This window comes from Mastigoproctus giganteus, chromosome 7 (assembly GCF_048544385.1).
Source record: "Mastigoproctus giganteus isolate SK-2022 chromosome 7, ASM4854438v1, whole genome shotgun sequence".
NCBI lineage: Eukaryota > Metazoa > Arthropoda > Arachnida > Uropygi > Thelyphonidae > Mastigoproctus > Mastigoproctus giganteus.
In genome coordinates, this window is record NC_143581.1 from 147,646,385 (window position 1) to 147,664,790 (window position 18,406).

An 18,406-nucleotide genomic window follows, 5' to 3' on the forward strand; every position below is an offset into this window, starting at 1 on the left:
CTGTGGTAAAAACATGAGGTAATGGCCACTGTGATAACCAAAGCCTAGCAGTTGACATCCTAGGGCAGTGCTACCAAAGATAACATTGGAGACTTTCATTTACTCATTCCAACAAGGCACTATTAAAAGTGCCATAAAGACATTGCAGCTTAATTTCAAAGTGTGCAGTTCTGAATTTTTTTCATCTCCCATATTTTGCATAAATTTTTGTAAAGGAACAACAGGATGTTTACTTACACATAAACTCCTTAATTTCAAAAGAATCAGTATTAACACTAGAGATCCACATCAGATTTACTGAATATTTACACCTTGCTCACCAACCGGCAACCTTTAAGCAGTAGCTTTCTCAGGGTTCATTTTAGTAATTTTGATAATTCCTAAAACTCCAGTATGTAAGCAATACTGCCTGAAGGCTGCAGACTACCAGAATATTATTTCAGTTTATTTGGATGCTCTTGTTGTTCCTCAGTGGTGTGATACATTTTCAAGTAGGCATAGTACATCATAGTTATGGTACTAGCTCAGAGATGCACAGAACATTATTCAAAGAATATCTGGAAGACTTCTTCCTTGCTACCAAACTTTCTTTATTTCAACCCCAGTTAAGTATATAGGGAATGAAGTTAAAAGGATGGTCTGAGGTATGAATTCACTACCATTTCATATCACAGTTATGGAATGTTCAATAAGCAGTATGGAGACCATGCCTAACAGTATTTTGTCATCTTTTGCTGCAGTACATTGGTGGAGAAAATTATCTGCACTTGAATGCTGAACACATTATGTAGGTGTTCATATTTTAGCAATTGCTGAGTGCATAAATCTATCAGAAGTGTGTGTGTGTGTGTGTGTGTGTGTGTGTGTGTGTGTGTGTGTGTGTGTGTGTGTGTGTGTGTGTGATTCATTTAAGCTAACACCAGTTCTACTTATTGTGCAATAATTAGTGTTAGAAATAAGGTAAACATTAAGTACAAGTAAATACCCACTCTGAAGAATTCTGATTCCTAACACCTCTCAAGGTAACATTATCAATAATAAATGATATAAACAGAATGGAAATATGAAATTCAGTGAGGGTTGAGGGTTTTCCCACTCCTTCAGAATGTTCTTAATTATTCATTCTGATGAAAAATAAATCATCAGAAGAGGTTTTATAATACTGTATATATGCAACTAAACCAAATTTTATCTGAATGAATGAAATTAAGGAATCATAACACAAATGATATCAAGCTTACAGAAAATACTTTCTGCTGAAGATGTGGTATTCAGACGTTCCTTCCCTCTCTTCACCAGTTTTCATTGCTGTCTATTGCAAATCTGGAAAGGGGGTTGAGGAATGAAATAATTTAAGAGCAAATGGATATGTACTGCTTCAAAATACTAATGATCAGATTGTCAGAGACGTCACTTAATTATAAACACAAATTTTACATTATAGATACACATTCACGTTTCTTTTCCTTTTTATTTTCAGTTTCCTTTTATCTTGCCCTGTACTTCTCATTTTAAACAGCATTCCTGATCTCCTTCATTTTTATTTCTATTATTATGTTCCCCATATGATGTCTTGGAGAGATATGAGATGCCTCATGGCATCTGTTTCCTGAGTTGTTTTGATGGTAACCCAAAGCAGTACCATTCTTTCTTGAGAACACTCTACCGAATGCAATTTCTTGTGGCTAAGCAGAATTGCAGGATACTTGGAAACTGCTAGCAGCTGTTACTGCCAAATGGAACATTTCCTGATGAACTTTAACTTAATCTGCAATCTTTTCAGCACACTGTAGTCCTACCAGAAGGAAAATGCACATGTCCATTGACTAGGCTACCATTTGAGATATTGCTTACCTTACTACCTTTGCTTCCATCAGAGCAATTTAATGACACCCCCTTACTACTGTCATTTGAATAGATACTTAGGCCCTTGCTGCCCTCTGCTCCTGTGTGAGTTATATGTGATTGTCTTGCTCCTTCACATTCTAAAGAGGATGTTCCTGGATTACCAAAATTATTTCCTTTACTTTCAAAAGCTATTGTTGTACTTGGAAAATAATGAACATCGGTTTCATCAGGACTTTCATCACCAGAGAGAGAATAATTTTCATCTGTGATTGTAGGGGACTTGAGTGGAGTTGAAGGTGTTGCAGCATCTTCAAAATCATCCATGTCTTGGGAACACACATCTGGTTGCTGTGTATAATAGAAAGATACCTCCCTGAACTTCTCACTAACATCAGGTAATAAAAGCTCGATGATCCTTGCAAATGTTGGCCGAGCCTTTGGGTTGGGTTTCCAACACATCTGCATCAGAGTATATCTGTATACATATACAAAAAAAATTATATGAGCTCAGTATTTAATTAATTTACTGAAATTTTTATTATTAATTATATATAAATAGTCAGTATATCAACTGACTAATAATATAATCCATCAGAATCAATCATTCCAGTTCCAGCTCTTTGTTTTTGTGACTAATGCAAAAAGCATGACAAAACAGCAGTATTTTTTATTTTGTTCATAATGTAATCAGTTAACAATAATTATACTACAGATATTTTCCACGATAAAGGCATGATGGATTCAAGGTTTATAAAGTTATTTTGCTTTAAGTTTGTTGGCATTTTTCCAGCAAACAACTAATTATTGGTGTGATTCATAATGCATTATTAACCTGGCAGTCGTGGCACCTCATTTGTAGATAAAATGATGGTGACACAGATGCCCAATTTCATTTTAATATTTAGAAAATATTTTAGATTTTTTTTTTTTTTTTTTTTTAATTCTGCTTGAACAATGCCAGTATTTTGTCTTTTCTTAATGAATTGTAATGCTTTTTGTAATGAAACTTTCTAAGCTTTAAAAAAAAAATAATTTTTAAAACAAGTTGTGTGTTTTAGATCTTTTATTTTCAAAAACAAAACAAATATTAATTTTGTTAAAAATTACAAAAATTTGTATTAGATGTAAAATAGAAGCGACAATCTCTTAGTCTCTTTCATTTTCCAATTTAAAAGACCACCAAAAGCATGAAATTTCAAGATGCACATGCATATATATTTCTACTTATTATGTATATAAATACTTTATAAAAAAATGACTATGCTTATCAGATACTATTAGTTACTTCCATTTTCAGGCTTATTTCAAATTTTTTTTTTCATATTTCACACCTTCACAGTGTGCAAAATTTGAAATTATGTTTTTTCCTGCAGAGTAGCAGCCATTTATTTTGAGAAAATACTGGTTTCATGTTATTGTCTTTATGCCATGAAAACAATTATAATCCAGATATTCCAATATATTCCATTGTAATAGGACCATGGTATGTCTGCAAGTGGCAAAAATAGATAACATGCAGAAAAGATATCTTTTAAGTCCACAAAAATTGATATTGATGTACATGTTGGTACTAATGATATTAAGAGTAGGAGATCTGAAGATTTAACAAGTACAGGGCAATGTTGGGAAAAAGTCGCAAGTTAGGATTGAATTTGAAAGTGTCTGCCTGCCCAGACACGATAAGAGGGAGTATATGTTGACAGCCTTGCCAAACAATTAGGCCCTGGAGAGATTGTGCAAGGCTCATGGGGTAAAATTTTTCCTCAATGTGGTCTGTGCTTGTCAACAGGAGCAGTGTTGAATCTAGAGCATTTGCACAGGGGGATGAAAACTTTAGGGGTGCACATGCACTGGGGGGAGAATGTAAAATTCCGGGGAGTACATTAGCATTAGTATAGGCATACGATGCAAGAAAGCAAGCTTATGCAGCATCAGCCAAAAAAAAAAACCCTTCCATTTCACCCCTCCATTTGTTCCAAATGCCTGTCCAGCTCAGCCTTAAATTTATTTAGGCTATCAACTTCCACAACAAAAGATGGAAGTTTGTTCCACCAATCAACCACCCGCTGGCTAAAGGCAAATTTCTGCACATCTATTCTACAACTATCTTTCCTCAATTTGAAACTGCCCCTCAGGTTCTTAGTTTGAGCAAGAGGGAGAATCCCATCAGCATTCAGCTTGCTCAACCAATTCAAGGCCTTATACACTTCAATCAGATCACCTCCCAGGTGACTACTCTCCAGGTGCTGCAATTTGCAGAACGTAAGCCTTTCTTGGTAAGAGCACCCCTTTGTTCCACTGACCAATCTTGTTGCCCTTCTTTGTACTCGTGCTAGCAACTCCACATCCTTCCAAAAATGAGGCCTCCAGACCTGTACACCGTACTATATGTGTGGCCTGACCATTGCTTTGTATAATGGGATAATCACCTCCCTGTCTCTGCTAGCAAAATTCCTATATATCATTGACAACACTCCATCACCTGCCCTGGCAGCCTATCTGCACTGCTCAACGAATTTCATATTTGACTGCACAATTACCCCCAGGTCTTTTTCACTTTCCACTTCCCTGAGTGTAGTACCACACATTTGGTAAGTTTCCCTTGGGTTATTGCTACCCATATGCAGTAATTTGCATTTGTCAATGTTAAACTTCAGTTGCCACTTCTCAGCCCATTTGCCCAACTTATCTAGATCCCGTTGGAGTAACATACTGTTTTTACTGTCGTTAACAACCCTGCCAACCTTTGTATCATCTGCAAACTTGGACATTAAGCCTGATATACCTTCATCAATATCATTGATAAATATACAAAACAATAATGGGCCCAGTAGCGAACCCTGGGGAACTCCGCTAATAACATTTGTCCACAAAGAGCAGTGTCCATTGATTACCACTCTCTGATGTCTCTCACTCAACCATCCCTTTATCTATTGTAGCAACTTATCCTTAATGCCATACCTCTCCGATTTGTACAGCAATCTTCATTGTGCAACAGTATCAAAAGCTTTCCTGAAATCCAAGCATATGATATCAAAATTATTTTTGGCATTCAGTTCCTTTGTGACCAAATCATAGTATCCAATAAAATTAGTCAGACAAGACCTCCCTTTAATAAACCCATGCGGTGTCTTAACTATTACTGCAGTCTTGTCTAGATGATGCTGCATCAGTGGGGGTTTTGTGACTCTGATGTTTGGGGGTGTTGTGTCTTAAAGTTACAGTAAATTGCTTTGGTTACAAGACATGTAGACATACACAGTAATAATAATAAGCAAGTTAAAAGTACTGCAAAACATTAATTAACTATTACTGCAGTCTTGTTTAGATGATCCTGCAATGCTTCTTTGACTAGTGATTCCATCATTTCCCTGGAACACAAGTTAAACTAACAGTTCTATAGTTACATGTGTCGCCTTTTGAACCCCCTTTGTGAATTGATGATACATTTGCACACCTCCAGTCCATGGGAACCTCCCCCGAGTCCAAGGCTCTCAGTTATTATACTTTGCTCTTTGCTCTCAGTTATTACAAAATCACTTAGCTTCCTGTTAGAGTTTGATAAACTTCTGGCACCCCCCTCATTGAATAACTCCTCGTGTGAATGTAGATGCAAAATACTCATTCAGTTTATCAGCTACCTGAGCATGATCATCAATATTCAACCCATCTATTTTAAGTGGTTCAATCTGATTCATCCCTTTCCTTCTAGAGTTTATGTAAATAAAAAACTCTTTGCTGTTTTTCTTTGCATCCTTTGCCAAAGCTTTCTTGTAATATGCCTTTGCCTGCTGAACCTCCTTTGTGAATTTATTACAGACTAGCTCATAGGCTTCTGCGTCACCTGATACTTTATATGCATCCCATACATTTTTCTTCTCTGCCAAGAGCCTCATTAATCCATATGACATTCATTTAGGCCTAAACCTTGAACAGTATTTCTTAGTTGGAATGAAAACCCTAGTAGCCTCCAAAATTAAGTCCCTGAAGGCTTCCCATTTAGAATTCAATGTTGGCAACATCATCAGTTGATCCCACTGTACAGAATTTAAAAACTGTCTGAGACCCTTGTAGTCACCTTTATGAAATCAAAAGCCCTTCCCTTTAACCTTGATGGTAGTTACATCTTTAAGTAATTCCCACATCAGTACATTTTGATCACTCTCACCCAGTGGTTCCTTTATCTGCAAATTCTTAATGCATGAATAATAACTGCTGATAATCAGATCAAAAGTATTACTCCCTCTGGTTGCCTCTCGAACATGTTGCTGTTGAAAACAGTCATCCAATAAATCCAAAAAAGTCTTGCTAGTGTACAAGTGACCAATCCAAATGTTCCAGTGGAAAGTTAAAATCCCCCATTATAAGACATTCTGATTTAATGGCTCACTCTATTTCTCTGCACAATTGCTCATTATACTCATCAGATTCATTAGGCCTATAACATACACCTACTCTCATTTTTCCTTTTCCACTGCTTATGTCACACCAAACAGACTGAACATTGCATTGTCCACCAATGTAAACTGGATGCACTTCCTTAGATTTTATGTTTCTTAACATATAAAATTTATCCTTTGTCTAGTCTATCCTTTCTGTACACATTGTACTCCCCAAATTCCAATTATGCACTGTTTATACCTGTGTGGCACCACGTCTCTGATATCCCAACAATATCCGCTGTCGTAATCAGCACTTCAAATTTATTTACTATACTCCTAGCATTGGTGTACATGCAAGTATACATACACCTATTCTTATTCTTAGTTACCCTAACACAGTCCATGTATTTACTTGTTACACTATAGCTCCAAGCAGTCCTGGAAATCCCCTTTGTCTTGCTTTCCAGGCTGCTGCTCATTTTGCCGCTGCCAGCAGCCACTTTTAAATCTTTTAGCCTGTGTATCCCCCCCCAAGCTAGCAGTTTTCTGACCCACCTAACACTGCCTCGATAACATCAGAAAATATTCTTGCACCCTTTCTATTTAAGTGTACCCCATCCCTGTAGAAGCAGTCTCTCCTGTCAACAAGCACAGACCAGGTTGAAAAAAATTCTACCCCTTGAACCTTGTACAGTCACTCCAGGGTCGAATTGATTAAGAGGGCTCTCATCATATACACTCTCCTATCGTGTCTGGGCAGAATTGCAGACACTTTCCCATTCAACCCTAACCCTAACAACATCTTTAAGGAAATCCCACATCAGTACACTGTTATCAATGCCACCCAGTGGTTCCTTTATCTGCAGATTCTCAACACATGAAGAATCACTGCTGATAATCAGATCAAGAGTATTAATCCTCTGGTTGCCTCTGAGGCATGTTGCTGAAGAAAACAGTCTTCCAATAAATCCACAAAAGTCTTGCTAGTGTGCAAGTGACCAACCCACAAGTTCCAGCCCCTCGACGTGGGCACCTGTACGTGGTGAGGGGACCTCCCAGTGATGCTGCTGGTTTTCCAGATTAGCATCACTGGGATCCAATGCCCATACCTTGGTTCCAGGGTTACACCATTGGAATCCGGCGTGTGCAGCCGTGCGCCGCGACCCGTGGAAGCGGAAAGGGGAATCCTGGTGGTTGAGGGGCCCAGCCTTAATACATCACTTTGGCCCCTGCTTTGACAAGACGGGCGGTCCCGGACCGGCTCGACTTGGATCAATCGGCGGGTGGTTTTATACTGCTAGGGTCAACTGCGTTCCAATAAGTCTCCCTCCCTTTGGTCCTGGGACGGGATAAAGACTTATTGGTAACGTGGGTATGGTGTTCTAAGCGAACTCGGCGTCCCATTTGTGTACGCAGTACCTGCTAGTTCACGAGTGGGCGTCCCCTCGTAGAGCTCCGTGGTGGGTGAGGTACTTAGGCATCAGACATTTTTTCTTTACTCTCATGAGTAATTTAAATCCTTCTTCTGGGGCCCCAACAAGGCTCCTACCTAATCGATCAGATGAGAGTGAGAGCAATTCTGCAAAAAGAGCCAGAACTGAGGATAAAACACCATCTATAACACTGCTTTTCCTCATTCTCCATTCTACCGGAGGGCAGTCAATTGGGAAGATGTCACCCTTCTTTATCCAGAAAGGATTAGAAGGGCTGGCAGGATCACCAAAATCTGTAAAACGGCTGCGTTCTGGCGATCTCTTAATTGAAGCTTCAAGTACAAAGCAAGCAGAAAGAATCCTGAATGCGACATCCATAGGGGGAATACCGATCATTGTAACACCCCACAGAACTTTGAACTCTTCACGAGGAGTCATTTCAGAGTGGGATCTTCTTCATGTCTCTGAGGAAGAGATCTGCTCTGAACTAAAAGACCAAGGAGTGACAGCTGTCAAGAGAATATCAATGCGGAAGGATGGGAATCTCGTCCCTACCCGAGTTCTCATCATAACATTTAACACCCCACGGCCTCCAAGTTCCATCAAGGCAGGCTATTTAAACTGCCCAGTGAGGCTTTACATCCCAAACCCACTGAGGTGTTTTAAATGCCAAAAATACGGCCATTCACAAACGGCTTGTCGTGGTAACCCTGCCTGTGCTCGATGTGGTTCGAAAGATCACGAGAGCAAGGAATGTTCAGCTTCCAAAACGATCTGTATAAATTGCCAAGGAGAGCACCCTGCCTACTCCAGAGCATGCCAGCGGTGGAAGGATGAAAAAGAGATCCAAAAACTAAAAACAGAGCTGAATATCTCCTACCCAGAGGCCAGAAGACGCATGCAAATAATAAATAGCGGGAAACCTTCATATGCCCAGAAGGTTTCTGCGAAGTGCACTATCGGTACACAAACAGAGATGACTGTACCACCAAAAGAGTCATTCACTCCGATTGCACGCTATTTATTGAGTTCACAAAAGCCCACCAAAAAAACGCAGTCAGCTGCCACTCCTATATCCGTACCTCCGAGTGCTCCACCACTACCAAAACCAAGTGGTAAAGAGCTAACAGATAAAACAGAATGGATGTCGAGCACAAGGAGGTACCGGATGAATCAGTCTTGGAACTCTTTGCGGAGGAAGAAATGGACACGGGACAGCGTCCATTCTTCCCCAAAAAAGATAAAGCCAAGACTGATAAAAGTAAGCCCTCAGCACCTCGGAAGCCACCTGATGGACCCACCAAGCCAAAATAATGGCTAAATCCACGACAATGGAATTGTCGTGGATTCCGGCAAAATACTGACGACATCAAGGCCCTCCTGCAAAAGCACGAGCCAGTTTGCTTTTGCTTGCAGGAGACTTATCTAAAAGCAAATGATGATCCCACCATTTATAACATCACAATCTTTCGTAAGGATAGAATTGCGGATGATCCTGCTCATGGAGGAGTGGCTATCCTTGTGAGTAATCAGACCCCAGTTCAGCCCTTGCTAATTACAACCAGCATAGAGGCTGTTGCAATTCGCCTTAGAGTGGGATTTTTATTAATGGGGTGCTCTATTTATTTGCCACCTGGGACTGACATCTCCCAGGAAGACCTTGATGATCTTTTAACGCAGTTGCCTCCCCCTTTCTTACTTCTCGGGGATTTTAATGGACATAACACCCTGTGGGGTAGTGCTAACATCAATGGAAGGGGACGGGTCATAGAGCGTATGCTCAATGACAATTACCTTTCCATTCTAAATACTGGAACAAACACCTTCTTCCACATGCGTACCCATACTTTTTCTGCCATTGATCTCTCTATCTGCTCCCCTTCTCTACTCCCTTCACTCACTTGGGAAGTGGAGGAGAATCCATACGGAAGTGATCACTTCCCTGTGATAACCTTGTTACACAGTGGGAGACTGTGTCTTCCTTTTAGGTTACCACGGTGGAAGTTTGATCAGGCTGACTGGAATGCCTTCCAACATCAGGCAAATTTTGACCTCAGTACAGTCAGTCAGGAGCCTATCAATGACGCAGTAACGTACATCACAGAAATCACTGTCCAAGCAGCTGCGAATGCTGTCCCAAAAACATCTGCCCGGTTTCCACCATTTCCCAAACCTTGGTGGAATTCACAATGCACAGCAGCAAAAAAGGCTCAAAACAAAGCATGGGGGATATTCCGCCGATATCCTACCACTGTTAATCTAATAGCCTTCAAGCGTGCATGAGCCAAAGCACGCTACATTCGCCGTCAGAGTCAAAAGGAATCATGGATCCGTTTTACATCATCTATTAACCAGGCTACCAATTCTAAGGTAGTCTGGGATAAAATCCGGAAAATGAAGGGAAGATATACATCCCACCCTTCTTCAATCCTAGGTTATAATGGATGCGCTATTGCAGATCCAACTGCAATAGCCAATGCTCTTGGGGAAACATTCTCTAACATCTCTGCAACATCTTCGTATTCCCCAGAGTTCCTGATCCTGAAACATAAACTGGAAAAACAGGCACTTAATTTTAAGTCTAAGAACATCTATCCCTACAATGGGTCGTTCACTATTCAGGAACTGAAAAGAGCCCTCGCCCTTTCCAAAGCAAGTGCTGTTGGACCAGATGGCATCCATTATGAAATGGTTAAACATCTTTCACCAAAATCTATGGATTATCTGCTCTCTCTGTATAACAGAATCTTTATTGAAGGGCAGTTTCTGGATTCCTGGCGCAAGGCAATCGTTCTTGCCTTTGCTAAGCCAGGAAAGGATCCAAAAGTCACTACCAATTATCGTCCTATTGCTCTGACTAGCTGTCTGTGCAAAATCCTGGAGAGAATGGTCAATTCTCGTTTAATATGGTACTTAGAATCAAATGACCTTCTCTCCAATATCCAGTGCGGCTTCCGAAGGAACCGGTCCACTTTGGACCATCTTATTAGACTGGAAACATCCATCCGGGATGCTTTCCTAAAACGCGAACACTTGGTGTCGACGTTCTTTGACATGGAGAAAGCGTATGACACAACTTGGAGATTTGGCATCTTAAAAGATCTGCATAGCCTGGGTCTTAGGGGGCAACTCCCCATTTTTATTAAAAACTTTTTAGCCAATCAATCTTTCCAAGTTCGTGTGGGATCTTCACTCTCTCGTTCCTTTAGCCAAGAGGAGGGAGTACCACAAGGATCAGTATTAAGTGTCACGCTTTTTGCCATCAAAGTAAATTCCATCACAGAACAACTTCCTCCAACTGTAAACAGTGCCCTCTATGTTGATGACTTTAGCATATTTTGTCAGTCATGCAACATGAGGGTTATTGAAAGACAACTGCAAAAAGCTATTGATCGTCTTAATTCCTGGGCACTTGCTAATGGCTTCAGGTTCTCGCCGGAGAAGACCGTTTGCGTACACTTTTGTCGTAAGCGTAATCTTCATCCTGAACCTGAATTAAGGCTCGGACAAAATGCTATTCCAGTAGCAGCGGACACAAAATTTTTGGGACTCGTATTTGATAAAAAGTTGACCGTTCTGGATCACATCCGTCAACTGCGCACAAAGTGCACAAGAGGGCTGAATATTCTGCGCTCTCTTCCCTCTACATCTTGGGGTGCGGATCGATGCACCCTACTACGCATCTACCGTGCACTTGTACGATCCAGACTAGATTACAGGTCCCTGGTATACAATTCGGCCAGAGACAGTGTACTTCGTTGGCTGGACCCTGTCCATCATCTGGCTCTCCGTACCGCTATTGGGGCATATCGAACTTTTCCAGTCCAGAGCTTATACGTCGAAGCAAATGAACCGCCGTTATCGCTTCGACGTAAGCAGTTGTCTCTAAACTATGCTCTAAAACTGAAATCCCTGCCAGACCATCCTACGTGGCTATCCGTTTTTGAGCCACGATGGGAAAATTTGTACAACACCCGTAAGACTGCCAATTGTCCTTTTGGTGTTCGTCTCCAAGAGCTACTCAAAGAACTTAATATCAAGGGACAAGGTTGCCCAAACACCAAAGCAACCCCTTCCACCCTGGCATGCTCATGTCCCGGCATGTGACTTGTCCTTTATAAATTGGGGTAAGTCGGACACTCCATCGTCTGTCTACCTGCAGCTTTATTCAGCACACCGAGCTGAACATTCTGACTTCGCGCCAGTTTACACAGACGGCTCGAAGTCGGAATCATATGTGGGATCTGCTGCTGTCTTTACAGACAGCACTACATCGGAGCAGATTCCCTCTGAATGCAGCATATTTACTGCAGAGCTGCACGCAATAGAGTTAGCCTTGGATCACATTAGTGAATGCCAATACCAACGGTTCATTTTATATTCTGACTCTCTCAGCGTGTTACAGGCTTTAATAACTGTGAGATATAATTCTCATCCAGTTCTGTCTAGCATTCAGCAGAAGATTCACTTCCTCCGTGAACGTGAATATGATATCCGCTTCTGCTGGATTCCTAGCCACATTAGGATTAAGGGAAATGATTTGGCTGACACCGCAGCCAAATCAGCAATTCCCAATAATAATCGGTGCCTGTCAGTCCCCTATACAGACTACAGGCAAATAATACACGAGAAGGTACACTCCCAATGGCAGGATTCGTGGAATAGACAGATTGCGAATAAATTATATAGTATAAAGCCTGTTATTGAACCGTGGCAGTCTAGTCTGCGCAGGAATCGTAAGGAGGAAGTTGTTCTTGCCCGGACCCGCATAGGACATAGTCATTTGACTCATTCGGTTTTGCTGAGGGCTGATGACCCTCCTATGTGTGAGTCTTGTGGCACAATTTTAACAATAAGACACATTTTAGTTGACTGTCCAGATTTTAGCAATATCCGTTTTACCGCTTTTAATCATCTGACTGAGCCGTATACACTCAGTCAGATTTTATGCGACAATGACAATGTGTTTGCTGTTTTTAGCTTTTTTAGATCAATAAAGGTTTTTACTCGTATTTAAAATTTATACGTTATTGTTATTTCTTTTATTGATATATTTTTATAAATTTTTTTTAAAGGCAAGGTAATAAATTTTTATTTATTACCTTGCCTTGGCGCATTATAGCCTTAGATGCCAATGCGCCAATAAAATCCAAATCAACAACAACAACACAAGTTCCAGTCTATATATGGGAAGTTAAAATCCCCCATTATAACACAATCTAATTTACTGGCCCACTCTATGTCTCTGCACAACTGTTCATTATACTAATCAGATTCATTAGTCCTATAACACACACATACTCTCATTTTCCATTTCCCGGTGCTTATGTCACACTACACTGACTGAACATTGCATTGTCCACAATGTCAACTGGATACACTTCCTTAGATTTTATGTTTCTTAACATATAAAATTTATCCTTTGTCTAGTCTATCCTTCTATCATATTCTGTCTATCATATCAACCATTCTATCATATCAACCTCATCTATAATTTTCATTTCATTTCAGTTTAATTTCTTTTCCAGGCTTAATTCTTTCTGTTTGTGCTTTTTCACTATAACTGCTAGTTGAGATTTCATTTGTATAGACTTTAATTTAAAGACACAAGTTCCAAAAATATAAATATAAAAATATAAAAAACACAAAAAATAGATTATAATAATAATAAAAGGCTCTGAGCACAGTGCAATAATTACAACTGACCTACAATTCACATTTTACAAGCGTATTTAAGTTGTAGCTACCATAAACTGGCTTTGTAATAGCCAGTATATGTCTTGTTAATTTACTTTTAAGTAAATTAGCAAGTCAGTACTTGCTAATTTACTTTTCCTGAAAGTCAGTTACTGTCTTTCAGGAAATACAGAACTGGGTGGTCACGTGTATGCTGGTGTGGGGCAATAATAGGACAATCGAACTCAGCTTTGTATCAATCATACAATGTTACATTATTTACTTCTTATGTGGTAAAACAGACTTTGTAATATATATTAACCAAATTTTGTAATAAACAGATATTCTTGGGGGGATGCACAGACTAATAGTTTAACAGTAGCCGCAGGCAGAAGTGGAAGTGATTCTTGCACTGCTTCTATTGGAATGAGCAGCAGCCTGGAAAGCAAGTTGCTGGGGATTTAAAGAACTGCTGGGAGTCATCATGAAATAAGAAAATACATGGGCTGTGTTATGGTAACTAAGACTAAGAACAGGTGCATGTATACTTGCATGTACACCAATGCTAGGAGTATAGTAAATATTGATGAATTTGAAGTGTTGATCAAGACATCAAAGGTGGATACCGTTGGGATATCAGAGACATGGTGTCACACAGATATAAGGAATACAGAATTGGAATTTGGGGAGTACACTGTGTACAGAAAGGATGGGCAGGATAAGAAGGGAGGAGGGGTTATACTGTTAGTTAAGAAACATAAAATCCTAGGCAGTGAATCCAGTTGACATTGGTGGACAGTGCAATGTTGAGTCAGTTTGGTGTGACAGCACTGAGAAAGCAAAAATGAGGGTGAGTGTGTTATAGGCCTAATGACTAATGAGTACAGTGAACAACTGGACAGAAAAATAGAGTGGGCCAGTAAATCAGAATGCCTTATAATGGGGGATTTCAACTTCCCAGATATTGACTGACACTTGTGGTTGGTCACTCGCACACTAGCAAGACTTTTGTGGATTTATTGGATGATTGTTTAATAGAGCCGCATGTTTGAGAGGCAATCAGAGGAGATAATACTGTTGATGTAATATGACTTGTGACAGAGAAGAAAAATTGTATGGAATGCATATAAATCATCAGGCAACACAGATGCCTAAGGTAGATATATACTAGTCTAATCAAGTCACAAAGGAGATTAGGCAAGCAAAGGCAGATTACAAGAAATCTTTGGCAATGGATGCAAAGAAACACAGCAAAGACTTCTTTACTTATATCAACTCTAGAAGGAAGGGGATGAGTCAGATTGGTCCACTTGATATCAAAAGTTCAACTGTTGTTGATCCTGCTCAGATAGCTGACAAACTGAATGAGCATTTTGCATCTACATTCACACATGAGGAATTCTGTAGGGAAGTGGAGGACAGAAGCTTATTAAACCCTAACAGGGAGCTAAATGATTGTAATAACTGAGAGCAAAGTGGTGGAAAAATGGTTGAAGTTAAATATAAGAAAGGCACCTAGGGTGGATGGGATCTATCCACTTATATTAAAGGAAGTAAGCAACCCCTAGCCTTAATTATGAGAGCATCCTTGGACAGGAGAGGGCCCTACAGAGTGGATGTGCAAATGTATACCTGATTCACTTCCGTTCTGGGAAAAATAATGTAGTCACTGGTTAAAGAAGCATTGAAGGATCATCTAGAGAAGACTGCAGTAATAATTCAGACAGGGTTTGTTAAGGGGAACTCTTGTCTGATCAATTTGATTGGATACTATGATGTGGTCACGAAGAAACCAGATGCAAAAAAATAATTTTGATATCATATACTTGGATTTCAGGAAAGCTTTTGATACTGTTTAAAACTACTGCGTTGAAGACTACTGTACAAGTTGGAGCAGTATGGCATAAGAGCAAGTTGCTACAATGGATAAAAGGATGGTTGAGTTGGAGAAGACAGAGAGTGGTAATCAATGGACACTGTTCTTCATGGACTAATGTTATTAATGGAGTCCTTCAGGGTTCGGTGTTGGGCCCATTGTCGTTTTGTATATTTTTCAGTGATGTTGATGAAGGTATATCAGGCTTAAGTCGACATTTTCAGATGACACAAAGGTTGGCAGGGTTGTTAATGCCACTATGCTACTGCAATAGGATCTCAGGATCTAGAAAAGATGGGCAGATGAGTCGAGCGGTGGTAACTGAAGTTTAACATTGACAAATGCATAATACTGCATATGGGTAGCAGTAATACCAGAGAAATGTGCCAACTGTGTAGTACTACACTCAGGGTAGTGGTCACTGCTCAGAAAACTTTATATCTGAAGTTTTCTGAGCAGTGAAGAGAGGCTGCTAGTGCAGGTCATGGGGTCTTGTCAGTGATTATACAGGAATTTTGCTACAGGAGATAAGGAAGTGATTATCCCTTTGTAGATGGCAATGGTCAGGCCATGCCTTGAGTACTATGTACAGGTCTGGAGTCCTCATTTTAGGAAGGATGTAGAGTTGCTTGAACGAGTACAGAGAAGGGCAACAAGATTGGTGAGGGGCAGTGAAGGGGTACTTTTACCAGAAATACTTAAAATTCTGCAAATTACAGCATCGGGAGACTAGGCACCCGTGAAGTGATCTGATTCCGGTGTATAAGGCCTTGAATCATTTCAGCAGGCTCAATGCTGATGGGATTCTTCCTCTTGCTCAGATTACGAACCTGAGGGGTCATAAACTCAAATTGAGAAAGACTGTTGTAGAATAGATGTGCAGAAATCTGCCTTTGGCCTGTGGGTGGTTGAGTGCTGGAAGAAATTTCCATCGGCTGTTGTGGAAGCTGATAGCTTAAATAAATTCAAGGGAGAACTGGACAAAATTTTGCAGTGAGTGAACGGATGGGTGAAAGGGAAAAATTTTTTTTTTTTGGCTGATGCTGCATAAGCTTGGTTTGCTGCCCCATATGCCTCTATTAATGCTAATGATTATATAGAAAAGCTTGTATTTTGCAGGGGAACAATATGTACTTAGTACAAATGAGAACCTTGTATTATACTTCAAATGCCACTTCTCAGCACATCCGCTTAATCTATCTAGATCATGTTGCAGTAGTGTACCCTGATTACTGTGATCACAGATATAAGGAATGCAGAAATGGAATGTAGGGAGTACAATGTGTACAGGAATGATAGGAAGGGAGGAGGTGTTATGCTATTAGTTAAAAACACATAAAATCCAAGGAAGCACAGTCAGTTGGCATGGCTGGACAGTGCAGTGTCGAGTCAGTTTGGTGTGACATAAGCACTGGGAAATCAATATTGAGAGTAGGAGTGTGTTATAGGCCTAATGACTCTGATGAGTATAATAAACAACTGTACAAAGAAATAGAATGGGCCAGTAAATTAGAGAGTCTTATATCGGGAGATTTTAATTTCCCCAGATATTGACTGGAATTTGTGAGTTGGTCACTCACACACTAGCAAGGCTTTTGTGGATTTATTGGATGATTGTTTTCTACATCAGCATGTTCGGGAGGCAACTAGAGGGAGCAATACTCTTGATCTGATTATCAGTAGTGATTCTTCATGCATTAAGAATCTGCAGATACAGGAGCCACTCGGTGGCAGTGATCACAGTGTGCTGAAGTGGGATTTACTCAAGGAGGTAACTACCATCAGAGGTAAAGGTAAGGGTTTTTGCTTTCGTAAAAGCGACTATGATGGTCCGAGACGGTATTTAAATTCTATACAGTGGGACAGACTGATGATGTTACCAACAGCAAATTCAAAATGGGAAGCATTCAAAGAACTAATCTTGTAAGCTGCTAGGCTTTTCATACCAACTAAGAAATATTGTTCAAGGTTTAGGCCTAAATGGATGTCAGATGAACTAACGAGACATGTGGCAGAGAAGAAAAATGCATGGGATACATATAAATTAATGAATGATGGAAGCCTACGATAGATATAAGCTGGTCTGTAACCAAGTCACAAAACATGTTAGGCAGGCAAAGGCCGATTACATGAAATCTTTGGCAAAGGATGCAAATAAAAACAGCAAAGAATTCTTTACTTATGCAAACTCTAGAAGGAAGGGCACGAATCAGATTGATCCATTGAATATTGATGGTTTGACTGTTGATGATCCTGCTCAGGTAGCTAACAAACTAAATGAGTATTTTGCAACTATATTCACACAAGAGGAGTTATTCAGGGAGGGGAATGCCAGAAGTGAATTAAACTCTGGCAGTGAGCTAGATGATTTTGTAATAACTGAGAGCAAATTGGAGGAGAAATTGTTGAAGATAAACATAAGAAAGGCACCTGGGGTGGATGGGATCTATCCAGTTATATTAAAGGAGGCAGCAAAGGAAGTAAGCAAAGTCTTAGCCATAATTATGAGAGCTTCCTTGGACTCAGTGGAGGTACCCATGGACTGGAGATGTGCAAATGTGACCCCAATTCACAAAGGAGGATAAAAGGGTGACACAAGTAATTACAGACCTGTTAGTTTAACTTATGTTCCAGGAAAATTAATGGAGGCACTGGTTAAAGAAGCACTGCAGGATCATGTAGACAACTTCAGTTATAGTTCGGACACAGCATTGTTTTGTTAAGGGGAAGTCTTGTCTGACCATTTTGATTGGATACTATGATGTGGTCACAAAGGAACTGGATGCAGGGAATAACTTTGATATCAAATATTTGAATCTTAGAAAGGCTTTTGATACTATTGCACATGGAAGACTTCTGCACAAATTGGAGCAGTGTGACACGGGAGGCAAATTGCTGCTATGGATAAAGGGATGGTTGAGTGGGAGAAGACACAGAGTGGTAATCAATGGACACTGCTCTTCATGGACTAATGTTATTAGTGGAGTCCCTCAGGGTTCAAGTGTTGAGTCCATTATTGTTTTCTGTATTTATTAATGATATTGATGATGGTATATCAGGCTTAAGGTCCAAGTTTGCAGACGATATGAAGGTTGGCAGAGTTGTTAATGACACTAATGACAGTACACTGCTGCAACAGGATATAGAAAATTTGAGCAGATGGGCTGAGAGGTGGCAACTGAAGTTTAACA

At 40.0% G+C, this 18,406-nt stretch overlaps 1 protein-coding gene across 1 annotated transcript in view; it reads right to left on the bottom strand.

Moving 5' to 3' along the window:
* Nucleotides 1-1,431: 1,431 nt before the first annotated feature.
* The window catches only part of LOC150083254 (insulin-like peptide receptor), a 503,669-nt gene continuing 486,694 nt past the window's right edge, over nt 1,432-18,406 (bottom strand). Inside the window, exon 24 of the mRNA XM_090378451.1 lies at nt 1,432-2,323. Coding sequence (XP_090234577.1) covers nt 1,780-2,323 — 544 coding nt within the window. The 3' untranslated portion in view covers nt 1,432-1,779. The remainder of the gene's footprint in view (nt 2,324-18,406) is intronic.